The sequence below is a fragment of the Leptonotus elevatus genome, chromosome 4 (assembly GCF_054856555.1).
Source record: "Leptonotus elevatus isolate MCC_2025b chromosome 4, RoL_Lele_1.0, whole genome shotgun sequence".
NCBI classification, from domain to species: domain Eukaryota; kingdom Metazoa; phylum Chordata; class Actinopteri; order Syngnathiformes; family Syngnathidae; genus Leptonotus; species Leptonotus elevatus.
In genome coordinates, this window is record NC_141242.1 from 21,380,847 (window position 1) to 21,408,333 (window position 27,487).

The window sequence follows — 27,487 nt, forward strand, 5'->3', positions numbered from 1 at the left end:
GAAATTGTGAGAGTGAAAACGAGTGAGAGAAGGGAAATCCAAAACCTAAAAAACAACCAGTCTATCATTGTGATTGCTTTTTACAATATTATCCTTCTCTACTCATGCCCAAAGATATACATCATAAACTAATCTTACGGCTCTCACTCTCTGTCGGCGTCAAAAGCAGGATCAAAGATCGACACTAAAACCTGATCCTAGTGGTCAACAGTGGAATTACACGCAAAACAGAAGGCAAACAAAATAGGACTATGAAACCAGAACGCTATTGAGGGGGGGTTTATTGTATGTGGTACACAAAGTGATTCACATACAAAATTATTCCTACATACATAATACGTAGGTTATGACTATTCTGTAACTTTGTATCATGAAAAGTCCCCAACTGTGAACTGTCCATAGGTTTGAATATTAGTGTGAATGGTTGTCTAAATGTGCTCTGCGATTGGCTGCCAACCAATTTAAGCCTCGTTTCCACCGACGGTATCTACCCTATTCTACTCTACTCGGCAAAAGCCCGGTTTCCACCAACACATTTACCCGGCTCTACTCTACTTGCTTTTTCTGGTACCTGTTCCTCTGCGGTTAAGAAAAAAAAGGTAGCCAAATCAGTTACAAAACGTGACGTAATTATTTTGAAGGCCAATGATTGGTTCGAGACATGTCAATGTGCAGCTGCTTAACCACCACCCCGGGAAATCAGCTGCTATTTAACGATAATGAGAGGACAACAATGGCTTCCAAACAGATGAATGCTTTAACTTTTGGGGAGGTGCAAACCTTTTTAACATTATTGAACGCAGTCTTCTGGTTGCTGCGATATTCATTCGATGTCTTCAGGCTAAAATAAACAGGCACAAACCATTGTTTGCGCTCTCCATTGTTTTTGCCTGTGTGTGCAGTGCACGCTAGCTGCGGTCGCGTTAGCATGACATCACTGGCAAGTTGCGGAAGGGCTCCCGGGTTGTGGCAGTGGAGACGCACCGCTTTTTTGGTGTAGAGCAGAGCAGAGTAGTGTAGATACCGTCAGGGGAAACGAGGCTTTAGAGTGTACCCGGCCTCTTGGCCAAAGTCGGCTCGGATAGGCTCCATCACAACCGAACCTTGTGAGGATAAGCAGTACAAAAAATGGATAGCTAATAATAATAATAATAATCGTCATCATTAACATCATAATAAATTGTAGTGGAGTTACCATTTATTTGAAAGCTCAGAGTAGCACCTTAAGGCATCCTCAGTTTTCCAATTAGGGTCCACCCCTCCCGCCTTCCATCATTTCTGTATGGTTGTCAGCTCACACGCGTTCCACAGCTTCAGTGCTCACATGCTCCTCAATGATCAGAGTCTTGCCCCGGCCGCTAGTTCATGTGGCTTGAACGCATGTAGCCAGTAGTCCATCCCACTGAGAGTTTCCCGGTGGATGAATATGGAGGAGTTGGCCAGGGAGAGCATCAGCCTTCTAGCTTCAGCATCAGCCAAACCTAGGGTGGATCTGGCTGGGCCCCGGCTCGGCTCCCTGGGGGCCATCTTCATCATGCTCAAGTCTGCCCTGGGCGCCGGGCTCCTCAATTTCCCGTGGGCTTTTGAGAGAGCCGGGGGCATCCACAGTGCAATCACAGTGGAGCTGGTGAGTATCGTTTACCTTGTGTTGAATTAAAACCCAGACAATAGCACCGCGGTCTATTTGTTTTTTGATATTGTCTTTGATGGTGTTTGTGTTTTGTAGACTCATGTGTCAGCATTTTAACTCACACAGCAGGATTGCAAGTTTTTAGAGATATATTTTCAGTGTTTCTTTTCAACATGATGATTATGTATAGTAGATTTCAAATGGGGGTGTCAAACTACTTAGATATATGTTTTGCCCCCAGTTATATACTGTCCGCACGTGTAGCCAGGAACACATTCGGTCTTCCAGCATAATACTTTTCACATGCTAAATTAAAGAGGATTTTATAAAACCCTTGCCAGGATTTCAATTAATCTTACGGTTACTCTCACTTAGTGTGCTTGTAAACAAAACCAGCTGCCGTTTTTGCTTTGAATACATCATGAACTTGGAGGTATCAGTGCCATCTATTTTTCCATTCAGGTCTCTCTCGTCTTCCTGGTCAGTGGTTTGATCATCCTGGGCTATTCGTCGTCCATCAGTGGCCAATGCACCTACCAGGCGGTGGTGAAGGAGGTGTGTGGGCCAACCATAGGTCAACTGTGTGAGATCTGCTTTGTTTTTAACCTTTTTATGATCTCCGTGGCCTTCCTTGTCATTTTGGATGACCAGCTAGAGAAATGTGAGTAGAAGTCTTGGCTCTATTTTTCCCATTTTCTATACTTTAAATCAGTAATATGCATCTGTTCATGAACATGAACTCTTTATCTACTATCATACTGCCAGTTTATGTAAATTACAGGGACCTTCATTTTCAAGGGCTCAAAAGTCAGAAACCTAGAGCTCAGGAAAATCACAAAATTGGGATATTCTTTGCCACCATGGGTGTGTTTGGCAACTTCTTTCACGTTTGCCTTCAATGAACGTATGAAACCCGTCGTCGTTTGGATCCAGGTCAGGTGACTGACTGGCTGTTGAATACGCTCATGTTGAATAACCAATTTGTACCAGTTTTGTAGCACTTAGCTGGATGTAAACATAAACAAAGTGTTTACGATTTACAATTTTGTTTGTTACTTCTATCAAACACCAGTGAACTTCAACTGTAAACAAGCATTGGATGGACAAAGGATTTGACCACATAGCCATATCTGGCTATTTAACCTCTTGTCAGTTTTTCCAAATATTTTGAGCACCTAAAAATGAAAGCTCTGCATAAAGTGGCTACAATAATTCCTCAATAATTCCTCAATGGCAAGTAACTAATCCATTGAAGAAAAAAAAACATCTTATCCATTGTGGGAATATGTGGGAATTCTTTCTATTAGGCCGTGTGTATAAACATTAAAAAATGTGAATGCCAATGGCATCTGATTCACTGAAAACACGTCTAACCCAATTTTTATTTTTTATTTTTTATTTGGGCTTTCAGATATGCCATTGACAGTTGCACTATCAATTTCAAGATCGCTGGAGTTGGACAGAACAAGATGTCGGCCTTAACTGTAATTTCCGGTTAAATGTAATTGGCTTTGGGCGGTGGAACAGTGCTCCATATGTGTGTATTGCACGCGGTCCGACTGAGCAAGTCAAACTTTTAACAGTCTGGTCGTTGTCCACTGTGCCCGAACCAGAAGTTACATCATCATTTGAGACGCTAGAGATAAATGAATCTATTTTACTCATAAAGAACTATACTATTAATGCTGCTCATCCAAAAACAGATATTCTGGTATGTATACATATGGCACTTGTTAGTGGTTTGGGTATGCAATAATTGATGATGATGATGCAATGATTTTTCTCTGAAAATGAAATTGGTCTGCCCCATCAGTCAGATTTAGTCAATTAGTTTGTTGCACTTGATCTTTCAGACGGTGGTGAAATGTTCTTGTTTGCTTATTGTGTCTCCTAGTGTACAGCTCTCTGTATACGCTCGTGGCTGGTTTGCCAGACTCAGAGATGCCCTATCACTTCTACACGGACCAACGCTTTGCCCTGGGGCTACTGTGTGCCTTCCTCATTCTACCGATATCCACCCCCAAAGAGATCAGCATTCAAAAATACATCAGGTCTGGCTTCCGATTGTGCTCACTGCACATGCGCACACTGAACAAGGTTCATTTGATATCATTATTGTCATTTCAATGATCTAGAACAGGGGTTACGTCAAGTGACCAGTAAAATCATACTATAATTGATATTAATAACAATCAGGGTTTTTTTTTCCATTGGGTTTTAATGCAAAGCAATAACCAATTGTTTTTTGTTGTCTGTATCTCTTTCTTACATTGCACCTCCCACCCACTTTCTTTTTCTTATCAAACCACAAGTAAGGATGCCGCCCAACAGAATAAACAAACAGCCAGAAACTATCGATCTCTTAACACAGTACACAATTGCAGGATTGAATTAAACCTCTACTGGATGAGTTTTTTTGAGGCCCAAGGACCATATGATTGACATCCCTGAGCTACAAACCGTCAAGATAAGAGAAAAATAAAACAAAACAAAAACAAAACACGCACACACACAAATTGAAATGATGACCAGTGAAATTATGAATAGAAAAAAAAAGTAGCGAACAAAACAGGTGTCTTAGAAATAATTTCTGAATCTAAACAATCAAGAAACGATTCATTGATTTTTGGATGTCTATTGGATATTAGTAAAGCTCCGCAGTCTTGATCTGTTGGGGTGTGATGAGCATATATTCCTCTAGGGTTCACTGTTGCACTTTCTCTCACAGAGTGCCTAAAACCAAACCTACATTGCAGAGCGAATGGCGTTTGTAGTACATATGTCTATCAAAAGACATTGTCTGCGGATAGTATAAACAATACAATAAGCTAAAATACAATACAATAAGTGAGGAGCATGTTCTTAGACCTGCTCCATGTGTAAAGTGCCCTGATACAACTTCTGTTGTGATGTGGTGCTACGAACTGTAAATAAACATGAACTGAATTGAATACAATATTACCGCTCATTTGATTGTCATGTAATCTATCTTTAAAATCAACAACTGTTCTCATTTAATCTCTTCAGGACAATATGTACTGTAGGTTAATTAACATGATGAACCGCTTTTGTATGACTTTGAACTAGTGATTTAGCGGTTAAATTAAATACATGGTTACGGTGATATGTTTAAATTTTTTTATATATATTAGCATGTTCTGGTATCTGCTTTACTTTATAGTTGCTTTGATGTGGTACTCAAACATACACATACAGTATATAAAAAACATAATAATCCACATTTCTTTTTTTTTTTTTTGGGAGTGATGTTTTAGCTCGTGTTCTGTCTCTGTCCACTCACAGTGTACTGGGCACTCTGGCTGCGACCTACCTGACAATCGCCATCATCATCAAGTACCACATGATGCATTCTGGTCAGGTTCACATAATCCCACTCTACAGTAGTGGGTATGTACGTGTACGTCTGGCTAAGTGTGCCTTTCTGTGTGTGCGTGTGTGTGTTTGTGCAGTCTGAGCTTGGCACTGTGTGTGAGACCTCACTTTGGCCCTCTCTGGTGCATTTAATACTTTGGTATATCCTAATGTCAATTCATTCGAACCAAACAGAGAAGATTGCATCTTGCTACTGTTGATAACCTCTCACTGCAGCGTTTATTAAAAAAAATAAATCTTGAAGACGCCTTACAATGTCTGTTAGTGCTAAAATTAATTTCTAAACAAACTCACATGCTCTTAATTTGCCATCTGATGTCAGTTCAATTGAACTTGAAACATGTAATGAATAAATAAATAAATAAATAAATAAATAAATAAAGGATCTGAAGCAATCAAGCAACCATCTTGGTGAGTGGCTAATCAAGAAGACAAAACGAGTCATAAAGCACCATGATAACAAACTTTACGTGAGCAGTTAGTGACGATTTAAAGTTGGCACCCCTCTATTAAATGACTATTTAATTGTTATTTAATTTAAATGTCATTAGAAATAAAACTGACCTGATAGCGGCTCGCTTCTCCTCCTCTTTTCTTTTTACATTACGCTCGATGGCTTTGACCTTTTCGTCTCAATGTCTATTAGTGTAACTACATAGAATTTCCTTGCTTGGCAATGGAAAAAATGTTCAGTTGATAAACCACTCGTTCATCCATTAACTATATTGCGTCGCCTGACTAGAGTCTTGCGTAAGATAGAGGCCATCTTTGCTGAGTTTTGGGTGAGAGGCAGGCTACACCTTGGACTGGTCAGCAGACACTCACAGGGCGTATACTGTACAGAAAAACAACCATATACACTCACATTTACACCTCAATACAATTTAGAGTCTTCACTAATCCTCAAAAGCACATTTTTTGGATAGTGGGAGGAAGTCAGCGTACATGAGAAATCCACACCGACCAACGCAGGAAGGATGGAGCCCAGATTTGAACTCCAAACCAACCAACCTTAGAACTGTGAACCAGATATGCTCACTAGTAGCCAATCATAGCGCCTCAAGTAATCTTTTTTTCTTATTTTTTTAAAAAAATATGTTCATTTTAGACTGCATTATATAAATATACATAAACAGTGACATGTGACGATAATGTCCATCAGGATTGTAAAGGCAGAGGATGCTCAAAATAGGAGTTTTTGGGAGATTAAACATGACCTTGCAGTTTAGTGGGAAAAGATAAAGGAAAACAAGATTTACTGTAAGAAAAAAGAACAGTTAAACGCGAAAAGTAGAGCCGTAGTACAGAATTGTGGATGTTATAACTATGATTTCTTAGATTTAAATGTCAAATCCGCTTACCTAAGACGGCTCTCCGTTAAAAGGGTTATGGATTTTCATTTCCCTCTTCCACTGTAACTGGTCTTATGAGGTGACAGAAGCCAATTAAGTCGGTGTCGTGAGAGATTCGCCCAGATTGCTAACTACCTCCTTATTCATTGCCAGCCTAGTCTTACTTCATTCCAATACATTGACGGTTCCCTTATTGAGTGACCTTATAGCTGCTATAATATAGCAGTTATAAGTAGTGATGGGCAAATGAAGCATCATGCAGAACTTGTGATATTTTTCACACTTTCAATTTCCATTGCACTAGCCTTTATCTTAAAACCAAGAGCACCAGCTAGAGGAGTAAAAAATATTGCAAGGGCTTCATGAAGCTTCATTTTGCCATCACTATTTATAAGGTACCGGAATGATCACAATATTTTTTTTATAGTAGCTCTCTTTCTAAAAGATTTGGGCTCTTGTTATTGACCTAAATTAGTGTAACTATTTTTGTTAAGATGATTCGGGCTTGTTGACAGTAACCGATGAAACGGGTCTAGCTTCTCATCTACTGACCAGTCTGAGTGGGAGACTTGATGAGAACGACAAAAATAGGTTTAGAATAAGGACATTAGTTTTCGATAGCGACAGAGCGAGAATGACATATGTAATGGAGATCAAATAATGATAAAGAGAATTTAGGATAACATCACAACAGACCATCTTAGTGGAAATTACGCTCTCAGAATAAGATGTTACAATTCAAAATAAAAAGTCAATTTAAAAGTTCCCGGTGAACTATAAGTATAAATAATAATAATATTAATATTATTAATTTATTATAGAATTAACGCAGATTAATTTTGACTATGGCTTATCCTTAAGCGCAGGGGTGGGCACACTCGGTCCTCGAGGGCCGGAGTCCTGCAGGTTTTGGATGTTTCCCTTCTCCAACACAGCTGATATATGATCAGCTCATCAGCAAGCTATGCATAAGCTATGTAATGAACCTGTTGATTGGAACCTCCCAAAACTGAGACGCGGGGACAGATTTTGCCCACCACTGCTTTAGCGTGACAACGGATGGCTACGTTTAAGGTGTCACAGGTTGTGTGTGGACATGCATTAAAGTAAAGCATTTAATAAATGTTTATGTATCACATTTAGAATATTTGTTCATGTCAAAATATTGGGGTCATTCTTTTTTCCATTTTAAAATATGCAATTAATTAACTGATTAGAAAAAGAGGAGGATGAGCGTGTGCAGCTGATCAAAAAATGTTGAAGATGTCCTCATAACATTAAATGTTAAAAGAATTAGCACATAACCGGTGCTCTTCAAATTAGGCGGGGAAACATTTTTTAATTAAAAAAAACCTTTTTTATTAAGCGATTAATCATGATTAATCGAAATTCTAAGATGTGATTAATCTGATTATAAAAGTTAATGTTGTATGTTTATATTTGTCACTATGTCCTCTAAAAGCACATTTGGGTCATCTGAGACATGCTTCTAGGCCATAACTCGACTTGACAGTCACAGCAATGTCATTAAGTTGCTTCCAGGAAATATGGCTTCTATGAGTCTTATCTATAAAATGAATTGAGACCAATAGGATGGACAAAATAAAATACATCACCACTCCGCTTTCACTGTCACGATTCTGAGGTTTTCACTGAGCTGCACTTAAAAGAAGCACTCACGGGTGTTTGTTGAAGCCAAAGCATTTGAAATGGTGTTAACTTATTTCCTTCTGTGTAGAATCAGTTCCTGGGCATCCACGTTCAGCGTCATCCCAACCATCTGTTTTGGCTTCCAAGTAAGTATAACCATGGACATGCATTTGTTTATATTGGTAATGTGTTAGCAACATAATTTTGTGACCAGCAGGGCACACGTGGTGTTGAGCACCTGATTGTGGCTTTCAATTCAAATAGGAAAATGTGCTCTTTTTATTTTTTTACTCTTCTTACCCCAAGCAGGACAATTTGGTAGCCACAAATGAGATATAAATATTGGTTACCCTTTACTCAAATAAATAAATACATCCAAATCTGTCATTTAAATTCTAGTGTAATTTTTAACGAATAAAGTAGTTTACAAAATACTTTTTTTTTGCAGTTATGCCAGAATGTATGTACGTGTGTTTGTGCTTAAGAATGCATTGAATGTGTGAAAGCCAGTCACCTTTTGAACATTCTAGCCACTTTGTGCGGATTGAACCACTTCAGAATTCTGGAAAAAAAACACACATCAGCACTTATTGTAAAAGGTCAAGCGGAAAATAAACGTAGTAAGTGACGATAACTGATGAAGGGAATGCAAGGTCTGCAAACTCGAACCCTGAACTTTCTCGCACGTGTGTTTAGCATGTAAAGGGCACCTTACTGGCAAAGCCAGCGGCAAGTAAGCACATCAGAATGAGCTTTTCATATTTAATAGGCAGGTCAAGTTGCGGAAAAAGCAATTCAGACTTGTGTGTAACGCTCTAAGTTGCCATGGTAACCCCTGACAGATGCAGGCAGGATCTACTCACAGGAAGGGAGCGTGCAAAAGGATTAGTGCATGTCCTATCACACAAACGCACACAGAGACTCGCACCTCGGGCTGAGTGATTGCTGTGCAAAGGTCTGAATGGAGAGCTGATGAGATCCTGGCAAGTGGCACAGGCTGCGGCAGGAAAAAGGGGAATGAGATTTAAAGCAGGTAGATGGCACCTGGGATCAAGTGGGGACAAGATTCTGTGTCTTGGCCCGTGTCTTGGTTTAACAGGCTCACTGGTTTCACCCCAATCCTTCATTTAACGTCCTATCAAACTGCAGCTTGCTACAGTGGCAGAGAGATAAAAAATATTAAGACCCAGACTTTGTTCTGGGAGCACCTGAGAGACAAGATAAGTCATGTTGGGGTTAAGACCAATTCCTACAGGATCTCACCATATCTCTTCATGGATCTAGGCTGGGAAATAGCAAGAGTTAGAAAAGTAATTAGGATGTTTTATTCTATTCAAAATGTTTATGTGGATTAAAAAAATATTTGATCTAAGGTGTGGCAATATATTGAATTAATTCGATTAATCGTCATTTTAAAAATCTAATTATTGAAAATTTGCTAAATCGTCAAATCGAGTTTTGTCTTCTTGATTATTAAAAGCTGTTGTTCTTATGTTCGGTTACATTCAACTGTTATTGTGAGTTGTAATTTTGCACAAATGGCAAAATGCTGGATGGATGGTTTACAAGACATGTTTTCAATAGCTACCAACTACTTAATTGTGGCACTTGAACTAAAACTGATTTAGTATCAGTATCATATTACGTAACGGGATAGGTAAGAAAAAAATGCTGGTAATATCTCAACATTTTTAAATGTGAAGACATTTTGAAATTTAGAATTTTAATAAGAAACATGTAGTACATAATTCGCTTTTGCGGGCCTCATAAAATGATGATGGGGATCTGGCCCCCCGGGCCTTGAGTTTTACACTTATCTGTGTTCTACACTTTGTAAGCCAATGGCGATGCTGCTCAAATCACACGACAATAAAACACAATTACTTTTTTTATTGGTCATTTGGTAGGGATTTTACTACATTTTCATTGATCACCAAATTAGAGATCAATTAAAGTTGCCTGCAACAAATTACCCAAACATGCTCTGAATATAATTTCAGTTTCAACTAACAGCTGACAATTTGAATTGTCGAATCTAATCTATTAACATTACATGGCTATGAACATAATTATGTTAAAAAGTTCAAATGGTTGTTAGCAAGGAAATTGCAAACAGATTGGATTACTATTATGATATATGATTTACATTTAGTGTGGACATTTTTAAACATAATATTCATTTATTCATGTATTAATAATAATAATAATATTAATGAACTGGAATCAAGAGTATATTTTTGTTCTATGTTCCAGTGTCACGAAGCATCCATCGCCATTTACAGCAGCATGGAGAACCAGCGTCTCTCTCACTGGGCCTTCATCTCTGTGGTTGCTATGATTATCTGCCTCATCATTTATTCTCTCACAGGTCAGGTAACGGTCCGCTTGGAAAGTATGCTACCTGATTTGCAACACCTTTCAAATCATAAATCAACACCAGACTAAAAAGAAACCAACTGTGTAGCACAGGTGTCAAACTCAAGGACTGGGGGTCAGGACCGGCCTCTGACATTTTATCTTATCTTGCGTCTTTATCGTATTTATTTCAAAGGGATGATCTCGGTCACCTGAAAAAAAGTACGCCAACAAGCTATCAAAAATGAGTCATAAATGTGTTAGGATTAACGTTTTGAACAGACTACACCAAGGTGGGAGCATCTTGTTGAAGACAAATTTGGTTCTAAATAAGATGGATTCTTACTTAATGGGGGCAACTCATTTATATTGTACATGGCTGGCTTCGGACCGAAACCTTTTCCTACAAAATAGTCACTTTTTGCCATTTTCAACACTTTTGATTGGTGAATAATTTATAAAAAATAACACCCATACGTGTAGAATGGCCAATAGTATAGATTCTTGAAAAACATATTAAATTGACCAAATTGTGACTTTTCGGCTCGACACCAGCCATATGCTATTCAACAGGCATGACTTGTTTTTACAATGCCACCAAAAATTGTGGAGTTTAAAATATATATATATATATTTCTTTAATCAATTTGTGGATAATTTCCATAATTATAGACTGGATATTTGAAATATTTTCTGACCTCATGACTGATTCAGATAGCTGCCAAACTTACCATTTTCAATTATGATGGAAGCTACAGCGCCATTCAGCTTTTATGTCATGATTTCTGTCATTTCTGGACTATAAGCCGCGCTAGCTAAATTCATTGAATACTGTACTCAAGTTTGTTACACATATAAGCCGCACCCGACTATAAGCCGCAGGTGTTTTAATGTTACCGCACCGGGTTCCCGTTACTTTATTTTCCATAATGAGTGCATAAATTGTCACGTTCCGTCTCTCCTACTGTACTTGGCTCACTTGGTTTGTTTTGCTCTGCTTAACGCTCTTGCGCCCCCTTGTGATCTGATGGATAAGCCACACCTTTGTATTAGCCGCAGGGTCGAATGCAAGTGAAAAAGTAGCGGCTTATAGTCCATAAATGACTGTAGCAAATACATACATTTGAGAATAGGACAAGAATGCATGGCAAAGAGACAGTCTCTCAATTGTTAGATTTACATTGTCCGAGTGAATGCTTCAAAAAGTTTGCTGTATACATGGCTGCTAGTTAATGCAATGATTGAATCCGACTGAATTGGTTAGTCTCAATGAAAATTCTAAAGACTTTAAAAAAAGACTTCTCAATAAGTACCAAGACAATGTTCAAATAAACAAAGATTTGGAATATTACTGATTTAAAATGAAAAAAAAAAAAGAGGATACGGCTTTGAGGAAGTAATTTTGACCTTAAATGTAATTATTCCATTCACCATGCTCACCAGCTCAATATTTCTTGACATCACCTCCTGCGCCACTTGGAACGCCATGCTATATTGAAAATGACTAAAAACCAGCAGGACTATTGCAACTATTATTGGATGGTTACATCAAAAAAATGATCTATTGCCCAAGTATAACATCACGTTCCCTCCTGAGCTACACCACGGTGAGGAAGAAACACGTTATTCAACGTTCTCATTGTCATTTCTCAACAACAGACTGGGCAAAATTTTATTTTCAGAACAGTAATGCAGGTTATTTAGAGGTTATCTCTCCACATACAGCTAATATTTTCATTACCTTCTCAGCACAGTATTTAATCCACTAAACACGTCATTGTTGACTGGAGCAGCTTCAAGTGTCACTTCACACACATGTTGAGACAGAACTGCGATAAAAATAGTCTTCAAAACACATAATGGCCCCTAAATATAGCCAGTACATCCTGACAAACAAAAACATCCATATACCAGAGTGCTGATTCACATCAGGTTACAGCATGTGGCTTCAAGATGCATTGTGTCTTTGTCTGTTGCAGGGGTTTATGGGTACCTGACATTTGGGAAGGATGTGAAGGCCGACATTTTGATGTCATACATGGGCAATGACATTCTGATGCTCATCGCCAGACTCCTCTTTGGAGTCTCTATTATCACCATCTACCCCATCATCCTGCTGTTGGGCAGGTTGGGGGCATTTCTTATTCATGTCATCGTTATTTTCTTGTTTGATCTTAAAAGAGAATTCAAGTCAAACCTAAAGACGGCAGTTTCATTTATATTGCATTTGTGTAATAGGAAATGAGCAGAAAAATGCACCCGTTTTTGTCCATCACAGTTGCTCTAGGTAACGACCAATCATGGCTCACCTGTCTTCTGAATTTGGTAATGTGACATTGGCATGTTGAGCTGTGATTGGTCATTATCTGAGCCTTGAGTAACTGATGTCATTTTTAGTCGAGAGCAAGTATAGCAAAATGGCCGCCTCCTGAGATGGATAAAATCAAGTGGATTTTGCTGCCTAATTAATATTTTTAATATTATTCCGCAAACACAATTTTTGCTGTGTTTCGACTAGTGGGGCCACATAGAACACATTGGTATGAATATTTTTGACTTGGCTTGTTGTTTAATTCTTCAAAATCCATCTTTCTTTGTAATCTTTTGCACATCCTGTAAGATCAGTGATCCAGGACCCTCTGCTGAGTTGGTGGCGGAGGCGTGGCCGCGTGGTGACGGTCAAGTTTGAAAGTCGCTGCCGGTACACGCTGACGTTCCTGTGGATAACTGCAACACTTCTCATCGCTGTGTTTGTACCAGACATCAGTAAAGTCATCAGTGTCATTGGTGGGATCAGTGCGTTTTTCATCTTTATCTTCCCAGGTAACGTCTTGTTTTGCAACCACATATTCTTTTACAGGTCAAACTGCACTCAGCAAAAATCTTCTGTGTGTTTGACTAGGACTCTGTCTGATATTTGCCATGCAGTCTGAGCCAGTGTCTTGTAAAACCAGGTGAGGAAATCATTTCTGTTTGAATGGTTGAGTCACATGTGTAGTTATTGGGGCTCAATTTTGGTGAAATCTGCTAACTCTGCGCAGAGGCGGGTTACGCCCAATTTACACTGACTGCGGGACGGCCGCGGTGCATTTTCGCAGTCAGTGTAAATTGGGCGTTTGACCCAATGTTGGTAATTTTGCAGACATATGTAGGCCAGCAGATCTGCGAGTGGTCACAGCCAATCAACGTGGCTCCTTTCATTCCCTTTAAATGCAAGTCGCAACATGATGGAAGCACAGCAGCACTCGAAACCGCCACCCTTCTTGCTCTGATCTGAAAATCAGGATCCGCCGGCCTTTGCGCCACTGTGTAAATGATTGATCTTCAATAGATATAAGATTCAATATGTGTGTGTATTAGACCTGCTGAATTTGGTATCATACTCAAAAAAAAAATCTGAATTATGTGTATACAGCAAATGAATAAAACATTTCAAATTATTTTATTAAGCAAGCAAACAAGCACAACATTTTCACATCTATCTTTTAAGTATCTTCCTCTGTTTCAGAATTGTCCTCACACTTTGGGGAGTGGTCACCCTGCTATGTGGTGCGTTCATATTTGGCCAGAGCACCACCGCCGCTGTCATGCAGCTCCTTGGGAAAATCTGACAACTCAAGACTAGATTTGATGTCGTCGTCCCACGACAATCACGTTTTTCACAGGACTTAAGCGTGCCCTTTGCCAGTTGCTAATTAGCTAATTAATTTCATCACACTCTTCTGCCACTTGATCGATTTTGTGCAGCAGAAATATTTTTTGTGGCTAAGAGAAAGAGCTTGAGGCCAGGGTGATATAAATATGTCCACCTTGCCAAATTAAAGTTCAGTAAAATTCTGGTCCCAATTTGAAACATACACTAATTTATACCAAAGACTTGGACGCCCATGTATGGTTGAAGTTTGCATGCCATCACAGCGTAATTTAAAAACATCTAATAGTTGGTCGTCGTGGCAACCTAATGACATGAGTTCAGCGTTAGGGGTATAGAATATATTTTGTCGTGTGTGTAAATACTGTTATACAAGCTTTTTTGGTTAAACTGCATTGACACTGGTGAATAAATAATGTCATATTTTACATACCTGTGTAAATTTGTTTAAAGGAGACATATTAGTACCACATTTATTTTATGATATTGTCCAGAATTTCAATCGACCTAAGAAGCATGTTTATGGGATGTGGGGAAAAAGCCAGAATAGCCAAAAACTAGTGATGGCTAAATGAAGCTTCATGAAGCACTTGTGATATTTGTGACTCTTCTTACACTTCATCTGCATCTTTAAACCAAGAACACCATCTAGAGGAGCAAAAAAGATATCGCAATTGCTTAATTTTGCAATCACTACAGGGAGAACATTTATACACCACACAGAGTTATTCCAACAGAAATTCAAATCCAGATCTCCTGACTGTGCGACAGACATGCTGACCACTAGACTACAGTGTAACCATCTCTTCTGTGTAATGTGCTTAACTCATTCACTGCCATTGACGGCTATATACGTCAACAATTCATTTGAACTATTTCTATAAGTTTAACATTTTTTTCACACTTTTGTTAACAAGACTATGAAAGCCTAGGGGGAAAAATATTGTACATTTAGAACAGATATAAAATTTGTGATTAATCATGAGTGTGTGAAGTCAATGCGATTAATTATGATTAAAAAACGTTATCGCCTGATGCCCCTAATTTTTTATAAACTTTTCTTGTAATAAAAATAATAAAAATTACTTTTTTTTTTTTTAAAGAAGAAGAAAAGATTAAAAATTAGGGGCGTAAGGCGATTAAATGTTTTCGTAATTAATCGCATGACTTCACTAGATAACTCACGGTTAATCAAAAATTTTATATCTGTTCTAAATGTACAATCATTTTTTCCCAGGTTTTCATACTCTCAACAAAAGTGGAAAAATGTTAAACGAATCGAAATAGTTCAAATGAATTTTTGACGTCTATAGCCGGCAATGGCAGTGAATAAGTTAATTTCAAGTCAATGAATGACATTGGCATCAGGGGAAACATTTCTTGAGAATAGTATGTCATTTGTGACCTCACTAGTCAAAACACGACATTCTGATTAATATTACATATGTGGAATATGAGTTAAGCAAAATCCAGCCGTTTTTATCCATTTTGGGGGCGGCCATTTTGCCATTTGCCGTCGACTGAAGATGACATCGCAGTTGCTCAGGCAACAACCAATCACAGCTCAGCTGTTTTCTGAAGCTGAGCTGTGATTGGTTGTCACCAGAGACCTGAGCAACTGTGATGTCATTTTCACTTGACAGCAAGTGGCAAAATGGCCGCCTTCTGATATTGATAAAAACTGCTGGATTTTGCTGCTTAACTCATATTCCACTAACACAATATTAGCCACAATACCATATTCATAAGAGTATATAACATATTATTGTCAAGAACTGGGTTGACTTCTCCTTTAAATAATGTAACCAGCTCATTATCAAGGCAGCAAAGCGTTTTCACTTTTATAGCTTTATTGAATTTGCATCACTCTACATTTTCTAGAATCTCGACAAATAATACTTGCATCCTTTCAATGTCTACTAGATCTGTTTTACAGAAACATACATGAAGAATTAATAGTTAAACAATCTCATAAAATTGAATATTCATCCTTGTATGCCACTTTTGTCATCATATGTATATAATATATTTTAGTCTCTGTCTCCTTCATCCTTTAGAACTACTAGAAAAAGGAGGAAAAGAAGGTAAGAAATGCACCAAACCCATAAAGGAGTAGCATGGCCTAATAATACTACGGCAAAGAAATTACTAGACATTCAGTTGACATGCACTCAGTTGAAGAATAGAAAAGAACACAGTCACAGAAGGAAATCATTGTAGCCTTGATCAGGGATGACATTTGGCAAATTCCTGACTTGGAACCTGGAATCGTGTCCTAAGACTGGTCAAGGTAAACCCAGTGACAGGAAGCCAAGTCTCCATGGCACTGCATGTCACCGTCAGTCCTTCAAGTCAGCAAACATTCACTCAAGGCCTGTTTCACTACATTTCAAAGGCATACATATTTAGTTTCGTGACGAAGCACAAGTCGTACTCAGGATATCCAAAAGTAGAGAAACAAAACGGGTAGCACAGTGAACGACATTCCGGAATGTATCAACGGGAAACGGTATTGGCATTCTGACAGCTCGTTTAGCATCAACCTAATTGGAGCGGGCACCTTGTACATTGTTGGGCTGCATTGATGTGAACATTTCCGTTTTGTCAAACACTACATGGTGTTTTATGACGTGTAAACATTGAGCCGCTCGACATGCCTCTCGTCGGCGTGCAGCAGCTTGGTCAACTCGGTTGTGAAAGTGCTGAAAATGCTATAATAATGTGTATCGAACAAGTCAGCAGCTGGCCAACATTCATTGATTCGTTGATTGAAAACTGACTTGGCTTAAAAGGAGGTCGGAATAGAAATGCAACAAATCCAGATTATAAATGAACAGACAATATTGACCCATTTTAAATTGTGCATTTTTTGAGAGATACTTCATTTCCACTTGGGCTTATATAGATTTTACTGATTGTATATTGATGATGATGATGATTGAAGGGGGTTGGGAGTTTTCACTTTTTTTCCTTCACATTTACTGTAACATACTTTAATTCAGTATCAATTATTTCCACAATGTTACAATGTTAAACTAAAGTTTGTGTCTGCGTGTCCTTCAGTTCCTTTAAATAATGCAACACAGTTGGAGGGGAAAGTAATTGTTCTTCTTTCCTTTTATAAATGTACCTACTGCTTGGATAAAGTTATAATAATGAGACAAGATTGGTAAGATTTAGCGCTTCCGTGTAGTAAGCAGTAGGTGAGATAATTTTATTTAAATTTAAGAGATTTATTTCACTTTTTGGTTTGTATTTGAGGATCTTTGTGTTTCTTGTTAAGTAAGCTACAATTTGTGAAATCATAAACTGCATGCCAATAAATACATTGTTAAATATTACATAGTGGGTGTTGTATGAATTTAATTGAGCTGTTATGAATGTAACATTACCTTGCTTACTGAGCGGTCAAATATATGATTTTTTTGTGTGTGTGAAAAATAGCAACCATTTCTATATCATAGCAATTATTAAGGCTTTTATAGTCAATGTCAAGAGTTTCTGATGTGTGTGAGAAGCCACCGCCATTTTGACTGAGATAACATTTGCACCAGAGCACTAAATTGAAATAATACAAATATATTCATATTAGAAGAACATTATTCCTATATACAAGCTCTACTCAACTTTCACAGCTAATATGAGCGAGTGTTTGTCATTTTAGACAAGCATGACACAAACTGGATTTTTATCTCGTCTCTTCTGTTTAGGTAGCAGCAGAATCCTAATCCAACAGTGACTACACAATACACTTTTTATTTTTTTATTATTATTATTATTTTTTAAACCCTGATGTTAAAGCTAAGTCGCAAAGTGCTCCAAAAATAAAACAAGTAGTATGTGTAGCAAAAACTGAAGCTTCCAAGACAACTTTAAAAGATTACTTAACTCATTCATTGCCATTGATGGCTATCGACGTCAAAAAGTCATTTGAACTATTTCTATTAGTTAAATTTTTTTTCCCATTTTTGTTAACAAGAGTATGAAAACCTAGAAAAAAATATTGTACATTTAGAACAGATATAAAATTTATGATTAATCATGAGTTAACTATTGAAGTCATGCGATTTATTCCAATTAAAATTTTTAATTGCCTGACGCGATTAAAAAAAAAGAAGTTTTTTTTAAAAATCGTAATTAATTGCATGACTTCACGAGTTAACTCACGATTAATCCAAAATTTCATATCTGTTCTAAATGTACAATAATAAAATTCTAGGTTTTCATACTCTCGTTAACAAAAGTGGAAAAAAAAATTTAAACTAAAAGAAATAGTTCAAATGAAAATTTGACATCTATAACCGTCAATGGCAGTGAATGAGTTAATAATATGGACCATCCATGGGACACTGTTGGGTTTTTAATTAATGCTACACCTGCAATTTAAATGATTTAGCGTCCATTTTTTTTTCAAATGTAGAACTGTCCATAGGTAGCCACTTTGCGAAGGATGTTGAACAATTGGCAATGGACCTCATTACTCGTTACCTCATTGTGTTCTTGTGAAGACATGATGGTGACCACGGCTGTTGCTCGCATATTTCATTGATATCTTTCACAGCTGACACGGTAATGATGGTCCCTTGATAGCCTATAAAACGAGTATTATTCTCTTATTGTTAGATGGATGTGAACTGTCAGTCATTTAAATGGTGTGTTAGTGGCCATACTTGGAAATTTTTTCAATAAGAAAGTAGTTATATGTTACTTACAAAAACTCACCAGGCTCTTCAATTCCAGTGCAACTTTTTAAAATTCTCCAGTTTAATATGTATTTCAAATTTGGATCCTGATGTGATGATTACGTTTTTCTGAAGCCAGATTGTTTTTCTTAATCGACTGATTGAAGTGTCACGGCGCATCACACGGCTTGAGGCGACCCCGGTTCACTTCGGGTGAGAGAAAAAGGGTCCAGCCATCCTTAAATGACGGCAAAGCCTATTGTAGGAGGGGAATACTGAAGAATGTGAATATTTAGGAGCGGATATCAGTAGTGGATATAGAACTTCAAAAAACAAGAGCAGCCAGTTGAGCCGACCTCTGCCAAGGCTGAAGGCTTGTGTCCAGCAGGTGGCAATCATGTCTGGCAGCAAACATGGATCAGCACTTTCTGCATGATAAACTTAATCCATGCCATATCTTTTCAAAAGGTTTTGTAAACCTTGTTTGATTAAAAATCATCACGAAATAAAATGTATTTTTAAATACTGACTTTAGTGTTACATTAGCGCATAGTGGCATCAAATGCAATAAGCAACTGTTTTGATCAGCCATGTCGACTCGCACTCAATTGTGTTGAGTTTTTGGTGGATTTGGTCAGCATTGGTGAGTGAACTCAATTCAAACATACGGTAGGCTACGTGTTGCATTCTGAATTTTGAGATGTTTTCATCAGACAATTTCAACTTGACAGTTCCGTATAGTCCAATTTCATGGTTAACAATCAGTTAACAATATTTCTTTGTAATTAAAAAATAATAATCCAGAAATACTTAAGAATAAGGACGGTCAATTTATGTATTCGATCTGTGCAATATGATGTGAGGATGACATCAAAGTTTGTGGTCAGCTACAAACAACACTAAGCGAAGAACTTCCATAATTTTGCAGTCTCCTACTTGACCAAATGTGAAATAAATCAGTTCTATGGGCTTGCAGCAACATAGATAAGCTTTCTCTAATCAATTGAGAGCATGTTTAAAACTGTTTGCATGGCCAAAACGACTTTCCAGAGTCATTCGGGTTCCTGCTACATGAAAAAGTTTGACCCAAAGCTCCATGCTACATGACAAACTCCAACTAACTTATGAAAGGACCATATCATAAATACGAAGAAGTAAACCACAATGTTTGGATGCAAATGCACTTTGTTCAATAGCCACTGCAGTTGACACCATTCATTTGCACTGTGTAAACATGTATTCCAAGAAGTTTGGAGGGACGGGAGGGAAGTGAGAAGGGGAGAAATGCAAGGGGAAAGGGCGAGAAGTTGCTGTCCGACAGTCTTGGTGCATACTTGGATGCGTTCATGCTCAGGCCTTGTTCACGCTGCACCAGGCGGCTGCGGAGAAACGGGGTGCAGAGGTTGGACAGACAGAAAGCAGAGAGAAGCTCACAGTGCAGCTAAGAAGTGATGGATTAAAAGAACAAGTGTTTCAAACGTCGCCTCACAAAGGCAATGAATCCATTTCAACAAGGTGGCTCTGTTCCAAGTTTCAAGTACACATGCAGCTTAGGAAGATACAACTTCAGGACTTCACTCAACAATACACTTACAATTTTTTTTTTGTTATAGTTTGACATGCACTTTAGCTGTTTTAATTTTTTTCTTTTACAAATAATTAAAAAATACCCCCAAAATAAACTTTTTTTCCTGATATTTTTTTTCTATGCTACAGAACAATATATTGGACCACTTAGACTGTCAATGTATCACATGTAGTAGTTAATAGGGGTGTGCCAAAAAAATAGATTCTCATAAGAATCGCAATTCTCATTTAGTACGATTCAGAATCGATTTTAAATGTCCCAAAATCGATTTTATTTAAATGATTTTATACTGTCTTGCCTTTGTTTGTGTGTGCCTTTATTGGGAGCGCTGTTCATGTTGTAGTGGATTTGACCACTTAGGGGCAGTGTGGTTTCACGTGGTCTGATACACTGTTAAGTTGTAGCCACATTAGAGAGTAGAAGGAAAAAGTCACAATCAAGTTGTTCCAATAAAAGTTGTTTTATTTGCAGCGTGGTGCCGTTCTTTTGAGTGATAAAAGTGCCGCGAGTAGCAAGCTAATTAGCATTAGCGAGTCAGACTGGAGTAGATCATTACAATTCCTTGTACATCTATAAATTGAAGCAAAATTCATTGTCAATCAAATCATTTTAAATAAAAAATCGTTCATAATCGAAAATCGATTCTGAATCCAATCGCAGACCCAAAAATCTAATCGAATCGTGAGACATTCAAAGATTCCCACCCCTTGTAGTTTACTTGTATTTTAACTGAACTCAATGATACTTTATTGGTTTACTTTGGCACCCTTTATTTGGTACTAATGGTAGAACTATTTGGTCGAACTAAATGCCATACTGCATTAAATAGTGATGATTGACTGGTCATTGAAGAATTGTTACTTCTGTGTTCTGACGTAAATGGAATGTGTAACTGCCTCATATTAGCAGTTTCTATTTGCATGCACTTTTATTGACAGTTAATGACAATAATGCAGTGCATCTAGATGTGAAAATAGCAATGCACCTAGCTGCTTATACAGTGTCGGTGAAAAAGTCAAGCATGATTGAACACTTGAGTGCTGAAATTTTTTTTTATAACGAGTGCAGCATTTGTTTTATCTTATGTTTGATATTTGAAGTAATTTGTTTCTTTTCAATTTAGATATATACAGTAAAAAACAATTCCACCATTAATGTGAGATATAACTTACGGAAGCGTATTGCATTCACTTGGAAAAAAAAGTCCTGCTTTTCTGACTAATTTTTGGGGGGAGCTTGGTTTTTTTGAGTATTTTCGTCTGTTTTATTGAATAATTTCCCCCCTGTTTTTTGAGTAATTTTTTTCTGTTAAAAAAAATATATATTTTCCTCTGTTTTTCTGAATAATTTTTGTCCTCTTTTTCTGAGTATTTTTCCCTGTTTTATAAAATAATTATTTTTTTCTGTTTTTCTCATTAAAAAAAAAGGGGGCTTCCCTCAGAGATTAGAGAACAAACCACATATATACACATTCATTCATTTATTGAGAGCCAGTAAGTAAACATGACCATCTTATTGGATATGGAGGTATGCGGGAAAGTGTCCGCTTCCGCTATTAGCGAGTCTGCAACAAGTCACTTGGAGTTCAGAGGTAAAAAAATAAAAAAAAATCTGAAAAACAGAACACCAGCTCTGTTAAAAAAAAAAAAAAAAATTCTGTGTTTTTGAATTTTTTTCCCCCTGTTTTTCTGAAATATTTTTTTTGACAGAAAAAAAACATTCAGTAAAACAGCAAAAAATATTCAGAAAAACAGAAAATAAAATAAAAATACTCAAAAACCCCCAAAGCTCCAACCTTTTCTGCCTTCCTGCTTCCTTGTACTTGGGTCCCAACCGTGCAAAACCATGACAAAACAATCGTAAATATTATTATAGTTACTAGTTTGTGGCATTACGGTGACTCAAAAAAGGTACATTTGGGGTGATGCATTGATTTGTTCAAAAGGACGGATGATGCACTCTGAGACAACTTGAGTCACATCAGTAGAGGCAAATATTTGATGAAAGCAACCATTGTGTGTGTCAAATTTCAATATTAAATGAATTTCATTATAAAGTTGGATGTTATTCCATAACGTGAGACTGCAATTTTGGTAGGAATTGCGTGTGAATGCCCAAGAGCAGCATTGGACTGCTGGGGAATTAATTGACCTGCTGAAATATAGAATGAATGATGTTGGAATGGTTTGAGAAAGTTGAGAAATGTGAAAGGAGAACAAAAATATGTAAAATATTTTTTTAATTTGGGAATTTTATTGTGATAAGTGTGGAAAGGAGTTATTGGAATGTGGAAAGTAATTCCCAACAGTCTGAATGAGAAGAGTAGTTTGATTTTGGCATGGGAAAGATGAGGAACTTTTTTTGTTGAATATCTTATTCACTTGAATTTCTGGATTACAAGCCGCTCCTTTTTTTTCACTTGCATTCGACCCAGCGGCTAATACAAAGGTGCGGCTTATGAATCAGATCACAAGGGGGCGCACTATAAAGGAAGCGCATGAGCGTCAGGCAGAGCAAAACAAACCAAGTGAGCCCAACTATAGTAGGAGAGACAGAACGAGAGCGAGACAATTTGCGCCCTTATCATGGAAAATAAATTAGTGGTGGAAACATTAAAACACCTGTGGCTTATGAGTATTCCTCAAATTTAGCTAGCATGCCTTATAGTCAGGTGCGCCTTGTAGTCCAGAAATTACTGTAATTTTTGTTTAATCCAAATGTAATTTGGAAAACCAGAAACATGTACAACCTGATTGCAATTTGTCATTTTCAAGCACGTACCTGGCACGGCGACAGAGGAAATGGCCTCTGGCTGGCACAGCGTGTCCACTTTCACATGCTGAAAGGCTTTATTGGGGACTGACTGAAGGTGCCTGGAAACACAGTGGTGAGCACGTGGTTCAGTTTGCACATACGACGCATTCAGATACACACACACAGTGCCAGTCCTTTAAAATATGGCCCCGAGCAATTCCTATAAGAGTTAAAATATTAATGGCAGTGAGTATCTGCTACTGTATGTGAGCGGCAAAGCAGAAACTTAAAGCAGCAGGCAGTTCCAACCTCAGCAGCTTTGATGCATCTCAAGTGCTGCAGTCATTCATAAGAAAGCAGGATTGCTAATTTATAAGAACATTTTTAATATATTAAAGCAGTTTAGCAAGGAGTAATGTCAAAGTTGAATTAAATGTCAAACATGCAAAATGAAAGAAATCACACAAAGAAGTGTTTTCTCCTAATTCTACATTTGCTGCGTATTATTTCCTGTGCATTCTAATGAAGTCAGTAGGCTACTTTGAAATGGTTTATTTCAATCAATCAATCAATCAATCAATCAATCAATCAGTACCTTTTCCACTCATCCTCTCCATCCCAGAACTCATAGATGACAAAGGATAAACCATCTGGCAGACGCACGGCAGTCACACTGGAAAAGACATAGACATGAGCAGGACAGGTTAGAAATGTCGAAGGACAGACTAGCTCTTAAATTATTACAACTTTTGTTCTGTAATACTTCCATATCACTCTTGTTAAGATATATTTATTCTCATAATCTTTTCTCAAAGTAATACTATAATTCTCTTTAGTTCTTAGTTCCTACCGCAGAGCTTGTAAAATTACATTGCAGCCAGAACACATGAAAAAAAAAAAATACATTTTTAAGAAGAACTCCAAATTAGAAACAAGTTGGGAAGAAGTGTGATATTTCATTTTTAAGAGAGCCATAATAAAATAAAATAAAATGTATTACAGTCCCATGAAACCAACGTTGAACCTTTTGGCCATGATTTCAAAAGGTGTATTTGGCGCAAAGACAGCACTGCTGATGACCAGAAGAACACGACACCATAGTAAAGCACAGCTGGTGGCAGCATTAAAGGTCACATATTATTCAACTTTTCAACATACTAAAATAGTTGTCAAATGTGTAAAAGACATGTCTGTGACACGCATTCGTCAAAATTGACTTTGGATCTAATATTTTTGCTTTCCATAAATCAGCCAAAAAACACTCTGTTCAAAACAGCCGGTTTTAGGGGTGTGTCACTTTTATGTACCCAGGCCACGCCTAAGGCCATACGCTTTTCTCTCAAAGGGGCAGTGATTTCGGTCATGGTAGCCATGTGCTAATGTTGTGAATGGAAACCACTGGCCATGGGAGCAGAAGAAAATAAAATATATTTAGATATTTACAAGCGGTTATGAATAACACAAATGTGCACATTTAGGCCACTGCGCGGTCGCAACGTGCAAGCCGTCTCGTCAGGACCACTTAGCATCACAAGTCATGTCAACTAGGTGGCGAGTTGCCAGTCACGGCAAATTAACCACCGCGGATTGTATCTTGACAAAACAATACGCAAACGCTTCATATTATCCAACCACCGTCTGCTTTATCATATCTGACCTCTTGTGACCAAACAACCTCCACACGACAAATGTAGCTCCCACTTTAGACACTAAAAATACACCAGTAATATGGTCAAAGGTGCACATCTCTTATTAGGAAGGATAGGAAGGAAGGCTAAATCAAAAATGTTAAACTTCCATCTTTCCCATTTGCAGTCATGTCACACTGTTGGGACCGATCCATTATGTTGTAAATCCATCTCTGAACAGGCTTTCACTAACAAAACAGTCCTTTGAGAAATGACGTTGGTACACGTCCTTCAAAAATAAAATGAATCTACTGTCTTCTCAAAGACTTGGGACAAAGCAAGCAACCACTTTTTCCTGATCATTGTTTCCCCTCTCCACGGAGCATTTGCGAGCAAGAGAGAAAAAGAAAGGCGCAGCCAGCTTCTCGAATTTCAGTGGGCTTGACAAACCTTTAGCAGAGGTGGTGCCACTAACCCGAGGGGGCTGGGTCGAGTGCACTAACGTGTCTTTTTGACGTCACTAAGTCACGGAAGTTTAATCTGCACATTTGAAGCACACATTTTAGAAAAGAGGAGAAAGCTAAAGAAGTTGCCGTTTTTTCATACCTGGTTGGATTGTAGACAGGCCGGGGATGCATATTTTTCATAGAACACCCCACTAAAGTGCATTTTCATACTATGGGACCTTTAAGCTTTGTGTCTGTTTTTTTTTTTTTTAAACAAGAGTCTTTGTCAAGTTGGAGGGAATTATAATGATTGTATTTCTATTAACTGTTTGAAATAGATGTCAGCACAAAACCTTTAGTCTTCTGCTAGAAACCAAAAAGAAATGTCCAAAAAAGGCTATTAGAACAGCTGAACTTTATTTGAGACTATTCTGAGGCTCTTAAATATTTTCGTTAAAATAAAAACAAAAATGCTTAAAAAAAAAAAAAAACTAAAACTAACTGAAACTACATTTTATATTTACAAAACGAACTAAAACTAACTATATTTTTTGTGAAAATGTCCTTAGTTTTCGTCTTTGCTAATTAATTTAATGCATGAGCCTTTGGGAGACAGTCCTCCAACACAATACAACCACGTGTCGTTTTGAAATGTGCCAAATTACGACCAAGTGTTTCGTATTGTAGTTTAGCGACCCCTATCAGACATGTAAATATATTATTTGTGCATGGTAAAAACGACCAATATGGTCGTATTGTGTTAGAGGACTTGTTAGCCTTTGGGGTTGATTTTAAATGTGGTTTAAGTATATTTATTTCGATATTAACTGGAATAAGGACAATTGAAAGTGTGTCGTCATCTAGCAGCAGCCAGTAGAAAAGCACCTTCAGATGACATTGCTCCTAGCTGACAATTATGCGTGTTTGACTTTAGGCTCCAGTGGCTCACCTTGCCTGCTTTTTTATTTAATTGAGCTGAAACGCATTCACAATTCATAAATCAGTTTAAAACAGTGGGAAAAGAGCTTTTTGCAACATGGCTCTGTGGTTGATCTCTTATACTCTTCAGTTCAGAGGCTGCATCAATGCTTTCTGTATGCTCTAGCATAAGAGACCCCACAATAAAACGTATAAATACGTCTTTGGGAGCATGGTAATATTTTAAATAGAACGTATTTATACGTTTTGGGGAGCAAATTAGTTTAGAGTGAGGAGTAGCATCATTAAACAAAATATGTATACATGTATATTTGTTGTTTTGCAGGTAAGTTAGCTGTTTGCAATTATTGTCTCTTGTATGGGATGACATTGTTTATGAATGTAGCCTATACCTGTTCAGATTACCTGTTAACATGAACATGAACATAAAATTAAATGACAATGACAATAATGCATAACCTAAGCAGCTACTACTACTACAGCTACTACTGAGTTGTATTCAATTTTCATTGGGGAAGGGGCAGCTTCTTATCAGGAAGAGTGAAGGAAATGGAATTTGTGTATGAATGAATGTATGCACGGTAACATTCTTCCAAGAAGACAGTGCGGAGGAGACTTACTGAAAGCAGTCTCTCTGAGTGGAGACATTCTTCAGGTATTGCTTCAGGGCCTCACAATAGTCACCAAGCTTCTTCTGGGAAACCACCATCTCCTGACGGATCAGCAATAATGACTGCACAGAGAAAATCATTATTAGAAATAGACTGCGTTTACTGAATCTATTCAACTTTGTTCGGGTCTCAGGATGTCAGATTCTTGGAAACAACTACTGGTGGACGTTTGTGACTTGAAGATCTGGTTGCAGTTCACATTTAACACCACTTGTGGTGCTCATAGCATAAAGTACAATATACCACGGATTAGTGTGATGATAGCTGGTAATCATTTAGAGTGAATATGGAAAATCTAAATTGCAGTGCAACAAACATACTTCTCCATTGTATTGAATGGACAGTACATCTGTCCCAACATGGCTAACCTCCAGCTAACTCAATTAGAAACACTACATTACCCAGCATCCTTGTTTCTGTAATTACCTACAGAGCACCAAACTGCTCTGAGAAAAACTAGGAAATTAAACACAACTATTGAATGAGTCATATTGAGCTGAAAAGCCCTTATACTGTCACAAACGGAATAAATAGTTTTTCAGTGTAAATGCGTTTAACTGCACACATGCCAGAAATTATTTTCCAAAAGTTGAATCACCATGAAATCTAATCTTACTTAAAATTGGTGCACTGACATTTGGAGTAGTTTTCAATTTGTTCATTAACCCCAACACGACCCCATACAATGACCTGCAAGGAATGTAAAGCAAAAGTACTCACGTTAACGTGTGTGAAAGAATTAATGAT

The 27,487-nt window shown here is 37.7% G+C and overlaps 2 protein-coding genes across 3 annotated transcripts in view; one reads left to right on the top strand and one right to left on the bottom strand.

Moving 5' to 3' along the window:
* The first annotated feature begins 532 nt into the window (after positions 1-532).
* slc38a8a (solute carrier family 38 member 8a) lies at positions 533-14,460 on the top strand. The gene is made up of 10 exons (XM_086072573.1): positions 533-1,627; positions 2,093-2,291; positions 3,525-3,681; positions 4,934-5,038; positions 8,114-8,171; positions 10,279-10,393; positions 12,360-12,507; positions 13,001-13,203; positions 13,283-13,334; positions 13,889-14,460. Exons 1-10 carry the CDS (start codon positions 1,421-1,423, stop codon positions 13,989-13,991), a joined length of 1,347 nt encoding a protein of 448 aa, XP_085928699.1. The 5' UTR covers positions 533-1,420; the 3' UTR covers positions 13,992-14,460.
* A 1,399-nt stretch (positions 14,461-15,859) lies between these two features.
* Positions 15,860-27,487, bottom strand: part of necab2 (N-terminal EF-hand calcium binding protein 2) — a 121,718-nt gene continuing 110,090 nt past the window's right edge. Inside the window, exons 10-14 of one of the 2 annotated variants that reach the window (XR_015094637.1) lie at positions 26,690-26,802; positions 23,652-23,729; positions 23,084-23,175; positions 18,326-20,093; positions 15,860-17,967 (exon numbers count right to left, since the gene is read on the bottom strand). Coding sequence is in view for 1 of the 2 variants with exons in the window: in XM_086074231.1 (XP_085930357.1) it covers positions 20,065-20,093; positions 23,084-23,175; positions 23,652-23,729; positions 26,690-26,802 (312 nt within the window). In the remaining variant the exon portion in view is untranslated. Of the gene's footprint in view, positions 20,094-23,083; positions 23,176-23,651; positions 23,730-26,689; positions 26,803-27,487 lie in introns of both variants that reach the window. The other variant, XM_086074231.1, reaches the window with a different exon arrangement.

Bases quoted from the DNA above. Each gene is read 5' to 3' on its own strand.
- slc38a8a (XM_086072573.1), top strand. From the start codon at position 1,421: ATGAATATGGAGGAGTTGGCCAGGGAGAGCATCAGCCTTCTAGCTTCA. The intron at 3,682-4,933 runs GTCTGGCTTCCG...GTCCACTCACAG, and splicing joins AGCATTCAAAAATACATCAG to TGTACTGGGCACTCTGGCTG. The intron at 13,335-13,888 runs GTGAGGAAATCA...CCTCTGTTTCAG, and splicing joins CCAGTGTCTTGTAAAACCAG to AATTGTCCTCACACTTTGGG.